This window comes from Arachis ipaensis, chromosome B01 (genome assembly GCF_000816755.2).
Source record: "Arachis ipaensis cultivar K30076 chromosome B01, Araip1.1, whole genome shotgun sequence".
NCBI classification, from domain to species: Eukaryota; Viridiplantae; Streptophyta; class Magnoliopsida; order Fabales; family Fabaceae; genus Arachis; species Arachis ipaensis.
In genome coordinates this window covers 7,764,747-7,778,304 of record NC_029785.2, presented here as the reverse complement: position 1 = coordinate 7,778,304, position 13,558 = coordinate 7,764,747, and the positions used below count along the sequence as shown (strand labels likewise).

General features: G+C 33.8%; 2 protein-coding genes and 1 long non-coding RNA gene across 3 annotated transcripts; 1 reads left to right on the top strand and 2 right to left on the bottom strand.

Annotated features, from left to right (window-relative positions):
* On the bottom strand, positions 2,520-3,597 carry LOC110265085. The gene is made up of 3 exons (XM_021107853.1): positions 3,553-3,597; positions 2,752-2,850; positions 2,520-2,711 (listed from the first exon to the last, which is right to left on the bottom strand). Exons 1-3 carry the CDS (start codon positions 3,595-3,597, stop codon positions 2,520-2,522), a joined length of 336 nt encoding a protein of 111 aa, XP_020963512.1.
* Positions 8,157-8,578, top strand: LOC110269259. Its single transcript, XR_002358269.1, has 3 exons — positions 8,157-8,193; positions 8,273-8,376; positions 8,466-8,578. It is a non-coding gene; the product is annotated as an uncharacterized LOC110269259 (long non-coding RNA).
* On the bottom strand, positions 10,386-13,315 carry LOC107645542 (protein FAR1-RELATED SEQUENCE 5-like). The gene is made up of 7 exons (XM_016349599.1): positions 13,304-13,315; positions 12,090-13,197; positions 11,771-11,830; positions 11,222-11,653; positions 10,825-11,090; positions 10,592-10,651; positions 10,386-10,508 (listed from the first exon to the last, which is right to left on the bottom strand). Exons 1-7 carry the CDS (start codon positions 13,313-13,315, stop codon positions 10,386-10,388), a joined length of 2,061 nt encoding a protein of 686 aa, XP_016205085.1.

Here is a 13,558-nt window from a genome sequence, read left to right as displayed (position 1 = left end):
AACATGCAATAACATGGCAACATGGAAGTCGCTCCACCTGAAAATGCCCACAGTTGCATTTTCGTTGTGTAAGATCAACTACTAACACTCATCTGCTTGGCATTCCACGCACCTCAAACACCTCATTTCTTCTATCAAACCGGTGCACGACTATGTTTCCTACACGCTGCATATTTGACTCTATCTGCTAAGTGGAAAACTCAGAGTAAGTAAATCCAGCACGCTTGCGCTGGTAAGTCTCAGAACTCTTCCGCGTAAATAGCTCATTCAACCGATAATATCTTGCTCGGACGAGCGCCAAGACAAGCAGATTTCAGGCACCCTTCAACACTGAATTAATGCACTCGACAAGGTTTGTTGTCATGTGACCCCATCGATATCCCTCGAATTGCCAACACCTACTGAGGTAGGTCGATGTTGTCGCACCAACGGGCATATGCCTCGCCTCATTCTTGCAACCTCTTGTAATTGATGTTGTACTCCTCCACCGTCCTTGAATACGCAACGTTGACCACAAGCTTGCAAATATGGGACCTTGAATTCCCTTCAGAAGTTTCTACCAATGTGCCGAATACAAAACATCCACCATGCTCTTGGAGGTTTCCAATCTTCTCCACTACGGTTTACTGTTGCCCGGATTGACTCATGACGATCGGAGATTATACCCACGTTGTCTCTTCTTACAACATGCCTTCGTAAATTACTAAGAAAAAAGTGTCACGCATCAGTCGTCTCACCCTCTACGATGGCAATGACAATTGGCACAATGTTTTTATTCCCATCTTGTGCAACTGCAACTAAAAGGTAACCTTTATATTTTTCGTATAGGTAGGTGCCGTCAACTTGAACCAGCGGCTTGCAATATTTGAAGGCTCTAATGCATGGATTGAAACTCCAGAATACCCGATGAAGTATTCTGACACCAGTCACCTCTTCACTCCCATTATACAGGAGTCGTGTTTCTATCTGGACTTGTGAACCAGGCATCTTCTGAACCATTACGGAGAACCACAATGACAGAGCTCCGTAAGATTCTTCCCATCCACCGAAGACTTTCGCTATAGACTTCTGCTTTGCCAACCAAGCCTTTTGGTAACTAATGGTGAAGTTGAATCTTGCCTGGACTTCTGCAATTATAGATTTCACCTTTATGGATGGGTCAGATTCAACCAACGGCTTCATGGCCTCAGCAATCGTGTTTGAGTCCAACTTGAAATGATCCTATGAGATCGTTCCCATGGAACACGTGTGCCTTCCGTTGTATCTTCGAATCTCCCAGCAAGCTTTCTTCTGTATCAAGCTGGCTCGGATAAGCCAATCGCACCCACGTCCATAAGTCTTGCATATTGCATAGAACATCTATGGCTCGGAGTCGTAAACAACGTAATCGACTCCTTTGAAGATAGTGTAACTCCGAATTGCCACAATGATTGATTTTCTAAAACTGTACTCCATTCTGATCCGGAACTTCCCATCCTCAGGGTCAGCAACACCTATAACAATAATAAATTGTCGCTCATTGATTCGTCAATACAAAATTAAGGAAACATATTTCCCACTGTTCATGTACCTATGTTCGCATATTCGGAAAACTCCAGTGCATACATGGCGTCAAGATCCAAGCTACGCATGGAGCTAATAGAAAGAGAGGGATACGAGCCTCTCCGATTAGTTGTTAAGGCCTACACCCAGAAATACGGAGAAGACTATGATGAGACACTCGCACCGGTAGAAAAGATTAATATCTTTCGAATACTGCTCCCCCTAACTGTGAATTGAAGCTGGCCTCTAATACAGCCAGATGTTCTGAATTATTTTCTCCTATCAGAATTCTTATTAATATAAATGCAAGCTATTTTAGCTATACCATTATTATAAGAGCACCGCTAGAGGGCCAGCAGTTTTCTAACTTTCGGGCCAGCAAACAACCAGCATTAGTAATTTTATACCTCAAACAAAATAAAGCCCAAATGCATATAGAGAGCGTGTACTCACGCTCCTTTCCCACGCTCTCTTCTTCTTCCCCAAAATTTTACACAGTCTCTCCTCTACTCCCTTGCGCGCCATCTTTGTTGCTCTCAACGCTGGAGCACGCTCAACACGAATCAGCATTCTTGAGCTCGCTGTCCATCCCAAGTAGCGTCTCCAATAGTAGCGGCGTTACTCTCTGCAACAGCATCTCTCAGCTCTCTATCCATTCTCCTTCGTTTCTAGTAATGCATGATGCTTCTTCAAGATTAATGTGAAGGTTAATGAGTTTTGATTTTTGTTCATTTATTGCTTTCTTCAACTCTTACCTTCTTGCTGTCCATCATTCTGTATCCATTCAAAATATGCAACGAGAAATTCATAATGACACCCAAAAATATTACTCAATGTTTCCTGTCTATTCATGAAAAATCTTTAAGTACTCTATAATAAAATTTCTTTTGATTTTGATTTTGATTTTGATTTTGATTCATCATATCTAGTTTATGAAACTTAGGTACTTTTAATTTATAAATCTATGAAAAAATTCATTAAGTTATTATCTCAGTTGTTAGTAGAGGTTTGTTGTGGTAGAGCTTTAGAAATTGAAGCTGAAGTTTAACATGATAAGACGCAGCAACACCATTTTCGTGAGTAGATTGCCCACCACCTGTTTGAGAAATTACCGCAATGCCACGAGCAAATGCAAAAGAACCTGTCCCTCCAACAACCCTTAACTCTTTCTCTTCTTCTACCTTTATTATTACTTTTCTGGGGTGATACTTTTTCTTTAGCCTGAACACTTAAGCTTCCAGAATGTTCTGGAGTGTCAAAGGTTAAACACATGACATTGAATGCAGATGAATCATAATAGTAATATTGCTGGAACTTTTAATTTATAAATCTTTGAAAATATTCATTAAGTTATTATCTCAGTTGTTAGTACAGCTTTGTTGTGGTAGAGCTTTGATAATGGCTACTGCACAATTGATTACTAGGTTATTTATATGTGTTTGTGTTAATAATATGTTTCTTAATAATATGCAATGATTATTTGAAATGGAAAAAGATCCAGATATTAAGATGCCACGAAGAAGTACAAATACAAAGAAATCTGAAATAGGAACTAGAAGGAAAATGCAGCAGAAAACTCTTGAAGAACTAGAATCTCGGGTATGCACCCATTTAAAAGGGGATTTTGCACAATTTACTCAGGACACTTTGCACCCATATGAATGAAATTTTGCACACATGAATCAGATAGTTTGCACCCACTTTAATGAGGATTTGCACACCTTATTCAGCACAGTTTGCACTCAATATAATTATTTTTTGCACACATGAATCGGACAGTTTTCACCCACTTTAATTGGATTTTGCAACATCAATTTGACAATTTGCACCCACTTTAGTCAAGTTTTGCACACCTTACTTGCACAATTTGCACCCAGTTTAATAAGATTTATTATTATTGTTATTTCTTATGGTTAAAATTAGGTGAAGATTTTTTACTTTATGTTTGCAGAAATTGATAGAATGTCGTTGTTCTCCTGTTTCGATTTTCACAACAATAAATTCTCTTACAAAAGAGCAAAAACTTGAAGTTGATAAAATGGGATTCTCATCCATGAAGGCTATTCAAGATTGGAAAATTAATAGGCGGTTATTCATCGCACTTGCTAAAGCATATAACACAACAACAAGCAAACTGGAATTAGTGGTGGGGGATATCGATGTGACAACAGACAAAATTGGGTTAGCACTAGGATTACCTTCAATTGGTAAAAGTTTTCCAGAAGAAGAAGATTGGACTTCAGAACAAAAAAGATTAGTTGCCCCGTTCAAGTCTGTGACAAGCCCATGGTTACAAGAAGTATTACATTCAAGAGAATGTAATTATTCAACATCCAAAGGGAGAGATTACTTTAGGAGAGCATTTATAATGTTCATTATTAGCTCATTTTTGGCACCAACAAGTAGCGCTGTCACATTCCCAAAGCACTTACGTGCCATTGTTGATGTAGAGAATATCACAAGATACAATTGGGCAAGATTTGTGCATGATGAGCTTATGAAAGGGGTTCAAAAATTCAAGGAAAAAAAATACATTAAGTATTAATGGTTGTCTTTATGTTTTGATGGTAATCGGTCTAATGTACTTATCCTTTTTTCCTTTTTTGATTTCTTTTTTGATGATAATCATTATATTTATTATTTTGCTTGTAGATTATCTATTACCACAAAGACATATTCGGAGATAAGGAAAATTATATGGGGCCTCCACCACCATGGATTGCTTATTGGGATAAAGAAAAACTTGCAAAGAAGTTGACACAGGAGTCATCAAAGCAAAGGCCGATGGTTTGTTTTATTTATTTTATCTTGTTAATCCGCTTCTTTTTTTAAAAAATTGATGATTGCTTATAATATCCAGAATTCTTTCTATTAATGAACCCCTTAATGCACATTTCTAAGTTGAATTCTTTTCACTTCTAGTTATCAGCTACGTTTTGTTTATCCAAGAGGAAATATATTAATTAGGTTTGATCCTTTATGTGTTCTTGTGTGATGTGTGATGTGTGTTGTTTGAGATACATATAACTGTGTTGAATTCCTAATTGTTGAAATCCTGCTATCTATATAGAATGCTCAAATGGCATAGTTATAGTTATGATAGTGCCTCAATTTTATTCTAAGTCTTATATTTGCATGTCGTGTTTTAGAAGTTAGTAAAATGACATTCCAAGGTTGTTGAGTGCAGATGTGGACTCTGCTCCAGTGCTCCTAATTACATCAGTTGATTTTCTTCTCCAGTGCTGCTTATTTGTTGAGTGCATTGATTTTCTTTTTTTATGTTAATTACTTTATGTAATTGCCTTATAATGTAATGCAAGAACTTTTTTTTTTCTTTTAAGTGTCTTGTGAGTTTAATTGTGCTGTTTTATGGTGTGCTTATTAGTGAATTAGTGTGTAGTTATTTGCTCTAAAGATTGAATGCAGTGTGATAAAAGAAAAATAGTGGCAAGTTTGGTGCAAACTGCAGAGAATACAATTACAATGGTAAATAACAAAGTTGAAACTAAACTAAACTGCATGAGCCTTTTCTAGATTTTTTTTTTCTGTTTTTCATAATATGATGAGTGTATAATATAATCTATGTGACTATTATTTTAGGGTATTGTTACCCTTTTAGTTAAGCAAGGTGTTGTTGATGCTAAATTTGCAAAGAACACAACAAGAGCACCAACTAATTTGGCTAAGAAAAGGGGGGGGGGGGGGGGGCGAAGGAGCTTAATAAAGATAACACAATGAACGAAAAGAAAGAAAGGTAAAAAAAAATAAAGTTTTGGGATGTTGTAAATGAAAGGATTGAAGCCTATGAGTATTACAAACACTCTTTATCACTAATTAAATTTCTTGTTTATAGATTTGATGAACAAAATAATGACAACAAAATGTCAAAGGAAGATGACAATGTATCAGATGAGCAAAAAGATAAAGAAAGGTGAAAATTAGTTTTGATTTATCTTTTATAATAAAAGAGAATGTAAAGTAAAATATAGTGTGTGCTTCTTTATAGTGATGCAAAGCAAGATGAGGAGAAGGAGGTCAAAACAAGGTAAAAATAGTGTATGTGCTTTTTTATAGTTATGATTTTTTTTTTTATTTGTTGTTTTACAAATCTTTAATTATTGTTTTTATTGATTTAATAGGGAAGACAAAAAAGATGAAAACAACATGAGATCGCCAATGCGATCGCCTAGCAATATGGGTATAAATTATAGTTCTTAGTGTTTCTTGTTTTGCATTATGTATTATGTGAATATATATGAGATTTTTGTTATGTAATTTTGCATATATTAATCAAACAATTTGCACCCATTTTAATGAGATTTTGCACACATGAATAAGCAAGTTTGCACCCTATGTAATGAATTTTTGCACACATGAATTTGATGTTTTTCACCCGATTTAATGAGATTTTGCACACCTTACTCGGCACACTATGCACTCATCTGAATGATTTTTTGCACACATAAATCTGATAATTTGCACCCGCTTTAGTGAGATTTTGCACACATGAATCAGCAAGTTTGCACCCTATGTAATGATTTTTTGCACACATGAATTTGATATTTTGCACCAGATTTAATGAGATTTTGCACACCTTACTCGGCATACTATGCACTCATCTCAATGATTTTTTGCACACATAAATCTAATAATTTGCACCCGCTTTAATGAGATTTTGCACACATGAATCAGCAAATTTGCACCCTATGTAATGAATTTTTGCACACATGAATTTGATGTTTTGCACCCGATTTAATGAGATTTTGCACACCTTACTCGGCACACTATGCACTCATCTGAATGATTTTTTGCACACATAAATCTGATAATTTGCACTTGCTTTAATGAGATTTTACACACATGAATCAGCAAGTTTGCACCCTATGTAATGAATTTTTACACACATGAATTTGATGTTTTGCACCCACCTTAATGATATTTTGCACACATGAATCATAGTTTGCACTCACATTCCTATTATTTAGATTTTAATTTCTCTCTATTTTAAATCTCATTTTTGTGTGCATACGTTAATATAATTTTTGTGTATATGTTCTGTTTTATGTTTTAGATGATGTAATAAAACCTGAATGGAGAGAAATTGTGCAAAGTGCAGTCCAAGCATTCTTAGAAATAGAAGACTGTGATATTTATATACCTTCTCCAATCAAGAAGACATAAGAACATGTGCGACCATCAATTCCATCATTCTCCCTAATGATACATGAGGAAAACAAAATAGGGGAAGAAAAAAAGGTGATAGATGAGAAAAACAAAATAGGGGAAGAAGAAAATGTGATAGAGGACAATAAGTTAACAGAAGTAGATAAGGATAAGATATACTTTTGGGCAACAGATGATAGGTTGAATAAGGATGAGACTTTGTGCATCTTAAAAGACATACCTAGAGCAATGCTTATTAGGGAGGATATCATGTCAATGTTGGCAAGACATCAGATAAACAATATGGTTAGATTTCTTGACTGTGACATGTTTCTGTTTTTTTTTTTTTTTTTATGTGTATTATGTTTTGGAACTAACATTACATTGTAAAATGAAGGTTCTGAATTATATGGTCTTTTTTTTCAACAAATTAAGGCCACCTAGCTTTGACGTCTATTGCATAAATGCTTTAGTTTTGGTGTGTATACAAAGTTACAAACTACTTTTTCAGTTTTATAATTGGAGAGTTTAAACTTTATAATCTAACTATTTCTTTATATATAAGGAGAGATGTTCTCACATTGGGGACACTTGGTCAAAAGAAAGAAAAAAAGTTATGTACTTCTTCCCGATGATTTTGGAAAGAATGGTGACAGCTTCTTTGAGCAAAAGGAAATTCCAAAACATAGATGGGTGAGTAAAACTAAAACTATTCTCTATGTATTGTGTTAATTTTTTTGTTTGTGCCAGAGCTATATTTGCTATGTATTTATTTTGTTGGTGTCATGCTATTTGTGGATTAATTTCATTCCTTCCCTGTCATAGTTGAAACTTCTCTACCATAGTTGAATCCCTTAAGATTATAGTACTAGACCCAAAATGTTTACCTTTATTTAATTCTGGGTGTGTCTATTCCCTGTGCTCTGCACTTTTTTCAGAACCCTGTTTCTATCCACATACCCTGTCACTGTTACCTTGTGTTAATTTTTTTCATTTGAATGCTATTAAATATTTATAATGGAACAGAAATGAAACAAAAATGCTATCCTCTGTTTTTAGACTAATAACAATAATTGGCCATATAAAGTTAAAGACGTGAATATATTACTTAATGCTATCCTCTGTTTTTGAATCTATACTTGATATATGGGCATTGGAGCTTCTCTTTGTTTATACATTAAAGTTAGTGATGCCTCCTTTTGCCTCATTTGAATCCGCTGACCCTAATCATGAGAAGTATTTCTGTATCCTTTGGTACTTATGGTTTTGGACAATTTCATCATTACTTTGTTAAATTATAAATCGATTTGTTGGTCAAGACTTTCACTTCTAATAAGAAAATATGATATAATGCAGTTATTGGTGCCGTGCTGCTATGACTATCACTGGTGGCTATATGCTTATGACATCTATGAAAAGAGACTTTTTATCTTGGATTTCTTGTATAAAGAGGCTAAAGGAGATAGGGTGCACTTAGACATATATGCGGTATAATTTCGTTTTGCTCACATGATATTATATTATGTGGTTTAATAGTTTTATTTATTAACAATGAACCTTTTTCTAGAGCAAATTGATTCAACAAATGGTCTCGATAGCTGTGCCGAACTATGAGCTACCAAAGAATGACCCGATCCCAATTTATTTGAATCTTCCTAGACAATCAAATAAGTAAGCATTATATTAATTATGTTATATTATAAATAATATAAAATGCACATGATAAGACTAACCAAATTTTAATTCAATTGTTTTTTCAGCTATGATTGCGGATTGTTTGTAATAAAATGGGTAGAAATGTGAAATCCTAGTAGTATCGAGATTAATGTGTCCAACATGCCAGAATGGGAGGAAGTAAATGTTTTTTTGTATAGTTTTATTTTTGCTTTTGATGTTTATGTTTTTTTATACTTTATGATCTTTGTGAACATTGTTATTGCAGTTTGAGTGCGTTAATCTAAGGAAGCAATTGGTCATCCAAATGCTTACATCACCTTCAAATGCCTTTTCTTAAGGATGTTATAAATTAATCAGAGAAATATAGAGTGGTAAAGTCAACTCCAGCTCAATCAATTCCTTACATAGTATGTAATACTGATGAATTGATGATCGAATGCCTTGGTTCGGCTGGGAAGGGCTTTAGAAAGAAAGCTCTCGTTAAGAAGCGCAAAAATTAAAATTCAAGACTTAGAGTTACCATCTCTTTTTAGGGGTTATTGGATATACTTGTTTTGTATATAACAGAGTTCAAGGGATCATTAGATATACTTGTTTTGTAGAAAGGATTTGTTTTATAGTTTTTACTATATAGTATGCACTCACTTTCTGAACCTCCAAGCTGATTAATTGCCTCGATGAATCTTTGGGGAAGTTCAGGAGTCCATTTGAACCTTGGCTTTGGCATTAGTTGCGAGAACCAAGTGCATGCTACTTTGCACATTTTCCATTGTGTGTTGCTTTTTTTAGGAAAGAAAGAGTTGCACTGTAGCATATAATGTAAGCAAACACAAGAGAGACTTTTCAGTTTTCAATGAATGAATGATTCTTTTTTTAGCTATGTATGAATCCTATATGATCTTATATATAAATTGGAGTAGTTGTTATGTCCCATGATCTCATTCTCATATCAGGAAGCATGAGTGGGGTTATATTACAAACTAATTTTGTATCTATAAATAAGTTTAATTTGCACCTATTATAATGAGATTTTGCACACATAAATCAGACAGTTTGCATTCATTTTAACAGGATTTTGCACACCTTATGAAGCACAATTTGCACCCGTCTTAAACATAATTTGCACCCGTCTTAATGAGATTTTGCACACCTCACTCAAATAATTTACACCTACCTTATTGAAATTTTGCACACATGAATGAGACAATTTGCACACATGATAGTTTAATTTATGTAGAAAAAATATTATTTTTAAATAGCAAGTATAACAAATTTATTAAAAATATACACGTTAAATTCTTTCAAATTTTAGATAACGAATATTAAAATTAAATAAAAAAATTAAACTCTTTCATTTGAAAATAATAACTAAAAAATTTATTATTTAATTTTGTTTAATACTCTGGTCTTCATAGCCAACGGGGACTTTTGTCCCTTACGACTATTTTATAAAAGTAGTTTAATGCTATAAATTTTTCGTGTCATAATCTATAATATTAGGACCGACATAATTTAAAAAGATTTATATTCCTGTAATAGTATTACGGATAAAATACTAGTTACAAACTAATTTTGTACCTATAAACAAATTTAATTTACACCCATTTTAATGAAGCATATATGCATATATCCATAGTTATTTTGCTTACAAATTTCTCCATCATCTCGTTCTTAATATATAATTATTATTATTATTATTGTAACTGGTACTTGTTTTAATTTATATAGAAAAGAATCTTGGAAGATAAAAACTGCAGTTTGTCCAATTGGGTAAGTTAGCAAGCTATAGATTTGGTACTAGTTAATATAGTTATATATACAAATTAATTATTATTACTGATAAATGGAATAACAGGAGCAGCAAGCTACTGTATTGGAGTTTGAAACTAATCAATTTTATTATTTCTTGTCCAAAATAATAATTGTCTCATAAATCATCAGCTAATTGAACTCTTTAATGTATTGCCAAATAAAATTCTTTTTGGTTCGACATTATTTTGCTATCAATCGACATTTGAGAATTGGTATGAATGGATTGAGTTCAATAAGGACATGAATCCTCCCATTGATCCTCCCATTGAATCAGATTCAAATCCCTCATTAACATGGTAGTTAGCATCTTGAAGCTGAAACAATTTAAAAGAAAAAACAAATATATTAGATCACATATATAAAATTGATATGTTTATAAATCACAAAAATCACAAACTATTGGATGAACCTGTTCGTTGAAAGAGAGACTTTGACTATCTCTAATAAGTTGATTATCCTTTATATACAATAGAAAAAGCTATCACTCAAGTGTAAGTAATAACAGCATGGCTATAAAGTACAACTGATTATCCTTTATATATACCTTAAGGAAGTAGTTTCTACATCTAAAGTCTATTTAAATAATTGTAAAAAAATAGCATGGGTAACAAAAATAAAATAATGTTTTACCTCTTTTTCGGTTATCTCACTTTTCCTCTTCTTTGCGTCGGTCTTCTTTTTTATCATCTTGTCTTTTTCAGATCTTAGCCTATTTGTTGGACGACCCTTAGTGGAAACATAAGGAGGGCTTTTAATATCTTGAATGCTTATTATACAGCCTCCTACAAAAATGGACAATACATCTTTACCACCATCTTTACCACCATCTTCTAATGTAAGCAAATTATCTAACTCATTGGCATTAGATGATGAGTTAGCAACATGTGCTTTTGACACTCCGCCATAGCCATATCAAGATAACGATATAAGATATCACTTGTTTCCTTTGTTTGGGATGCAAATTGAGCAACACTGTTTGAATGGGAGCATAAATCATCAAACCTCTCTGTTTTTGGATTCAACAAACTTGGATCATGGCTGCTCTTAATATCACTATGTCTTCGCTTCACAAGTTTGCTCCAACGGTCCAAAATGTATCTTCTTGGAATTTCTCTCATGCGTTCATGCCCTAGGACAACCAAGCTATGACGGCATAATATGCCTCTTGATTCAAACATTTGACACATGCATGTAATGTCCTTCGTTTCTGCATTGTAGTTAACTTCATAAACCCTCTCTTTAGAAGTAGATACATCCTCCAAAATAGAATAGACTTTAGATGTAGAAACTGCTTTCATAAGGTGCAAAATACAATTTGCTTTCTTTCTAAATTGCTTTTGTACTTCCTTAAACTTTGCATTAGTATAGGCACCTTGAAATTGCTTCTCTATTAAGGAATTAGTGGCATAAGGTATTATTGATTTATAGTCTTCAACATCAGCCTCCCTTTCTTGTTGCTCTTTTCATCCAAGGCAATTGTCATATTGTTTGACAAATTGAATCAACAAGCTCTTGTTATTTAAAAATTTGTCAAAATAGGAATGCATGCTCTCACTTCGTTGTGTAGATCTCATACCAGCCCAAAAAAAGTTGTCAAGAAAAATTGGAACCCATCGATGTCTTTCTTCATAGATATCTATGTATCATAGTAAACAAATATACATAAAAAAAATTTGTAAGCAAACTTAACAAAAGTGGATGCAAATATTGTCATAAACATGTTAGTAATGCATTAAAGCTTAAAAAATATTAGAATAAGAAAATTGTACTAGAGGCATCTTCAAACACATGTTAGAATTCTAGCAAATAGAATATGATAGCCACTTGATACTTTTTAAATACTAATATGCTAATTTCTATGTGCAAAATATAAAAATTCATGTTTAGAGAAGTACCTGATAGCCACTTGTTATCTTCTGGATCATATTCAATCAGAAAATCTTCCCATTGATTTTGAAAATCATCTTCTGAAATAGACTCCCAAACAATATTATTTAAATCACTTTGTAACTCTTCATATCTCTTGTGTCTTTTGAATTTTTCTAGAATCTTTTTTGTAATGTGCCAAATGCATAACCTATGACGTGTCTCTGGCATCACATTCTCAATTCCAGCTCGTATTCCGAGGCATTGGTCTGTTATAATGCCTTTAGGAGCCTTTCCATGCATACATGTAAGCCAAGCATTAAATAACCAAGTAAACGAGCCTGGATTTTCCTTTGTCAACAAACCACACCCAAGAAGCATTGAGTTACCATGGTGATTAACCCCCACAAAGGAACCAAATGGCATATCGTAACGATTGGTTTTATAAGTAGTATCAAATGAAACTGCATCTCCAAAGTACTCATATGCTGCTCTACTTCGAGCATCAGCCCAAAATATAGTTTTGAGACGCTTGTTTTGATCAAGTTCAATATCAAAATAAAAATCAGAGTTCATATCCTTCATCCGTGTAAAATACTTCAACATCTCCCTAGCATCCATTTCTTCCGTAACATTGCGTACCTTTCTGCTGAGATAGTTCCTAACATCTTTTTCCATTAAGTTTATCTTAGAGAAACCCCCCGCTTCACCCATCAATACTTGATATGTTTTGCTTGGTCTCACACCTGCTTCATCATTCCTCTCAATGACTCGACACATGTGCATAGTCATCTCTCTATTACGTGTCAACAGTTTTGTCATCTCTGGATCACAAGGATGTGAATGATCCAAACACACCTTCGATATAATCCAAAGACCCTCCTTATTCAACCTAATAGAAATCCTTGCGGGGCAATTGTAGTTGGTTCTAGGGTTGGTCTTTTCTATTGGTGAAACTCTAGACTTGCGTTTTCCCTCCCTATTGCAAGTGATCATTTGATTCTTAGGAACCTTATCTTTACCAACTCTTCGGGTAAACCTTATCTTAGTAACAAAACCAACGCGCTTGGCATAATTCTGATAAAATTGATTTGCATCTTCAATGGTTCCAAAACACATGCCAACCTTGGGCACATACTGTAAAAAAGTTAGCATACATCAGATAGTAAATCAAAATCTGATTAAAGTAGGTGCAAACTATGTTAAGTCATGTGTGCAAAATCTCATTAAAGTGGGTGCAAACTGTCTGATTCATGTGTGCAAAAAATAATTACATTGGATGCAAATTGTGCTGAGTAAAATGTACAAAATCTTATTAAAGTAGGTGCAAAATGTCTGATTCATGTGTGCAAAATTACAAAGATAATCCCATGTTTAATGTTCATACAATATTAATCTCTTTCCTTCTCTCTCTCTCTCTCTCTCTCTCTCTCTCTCTCTCTCTATATATATATATATATATATATATATATATATATATATATATATATATATCTCC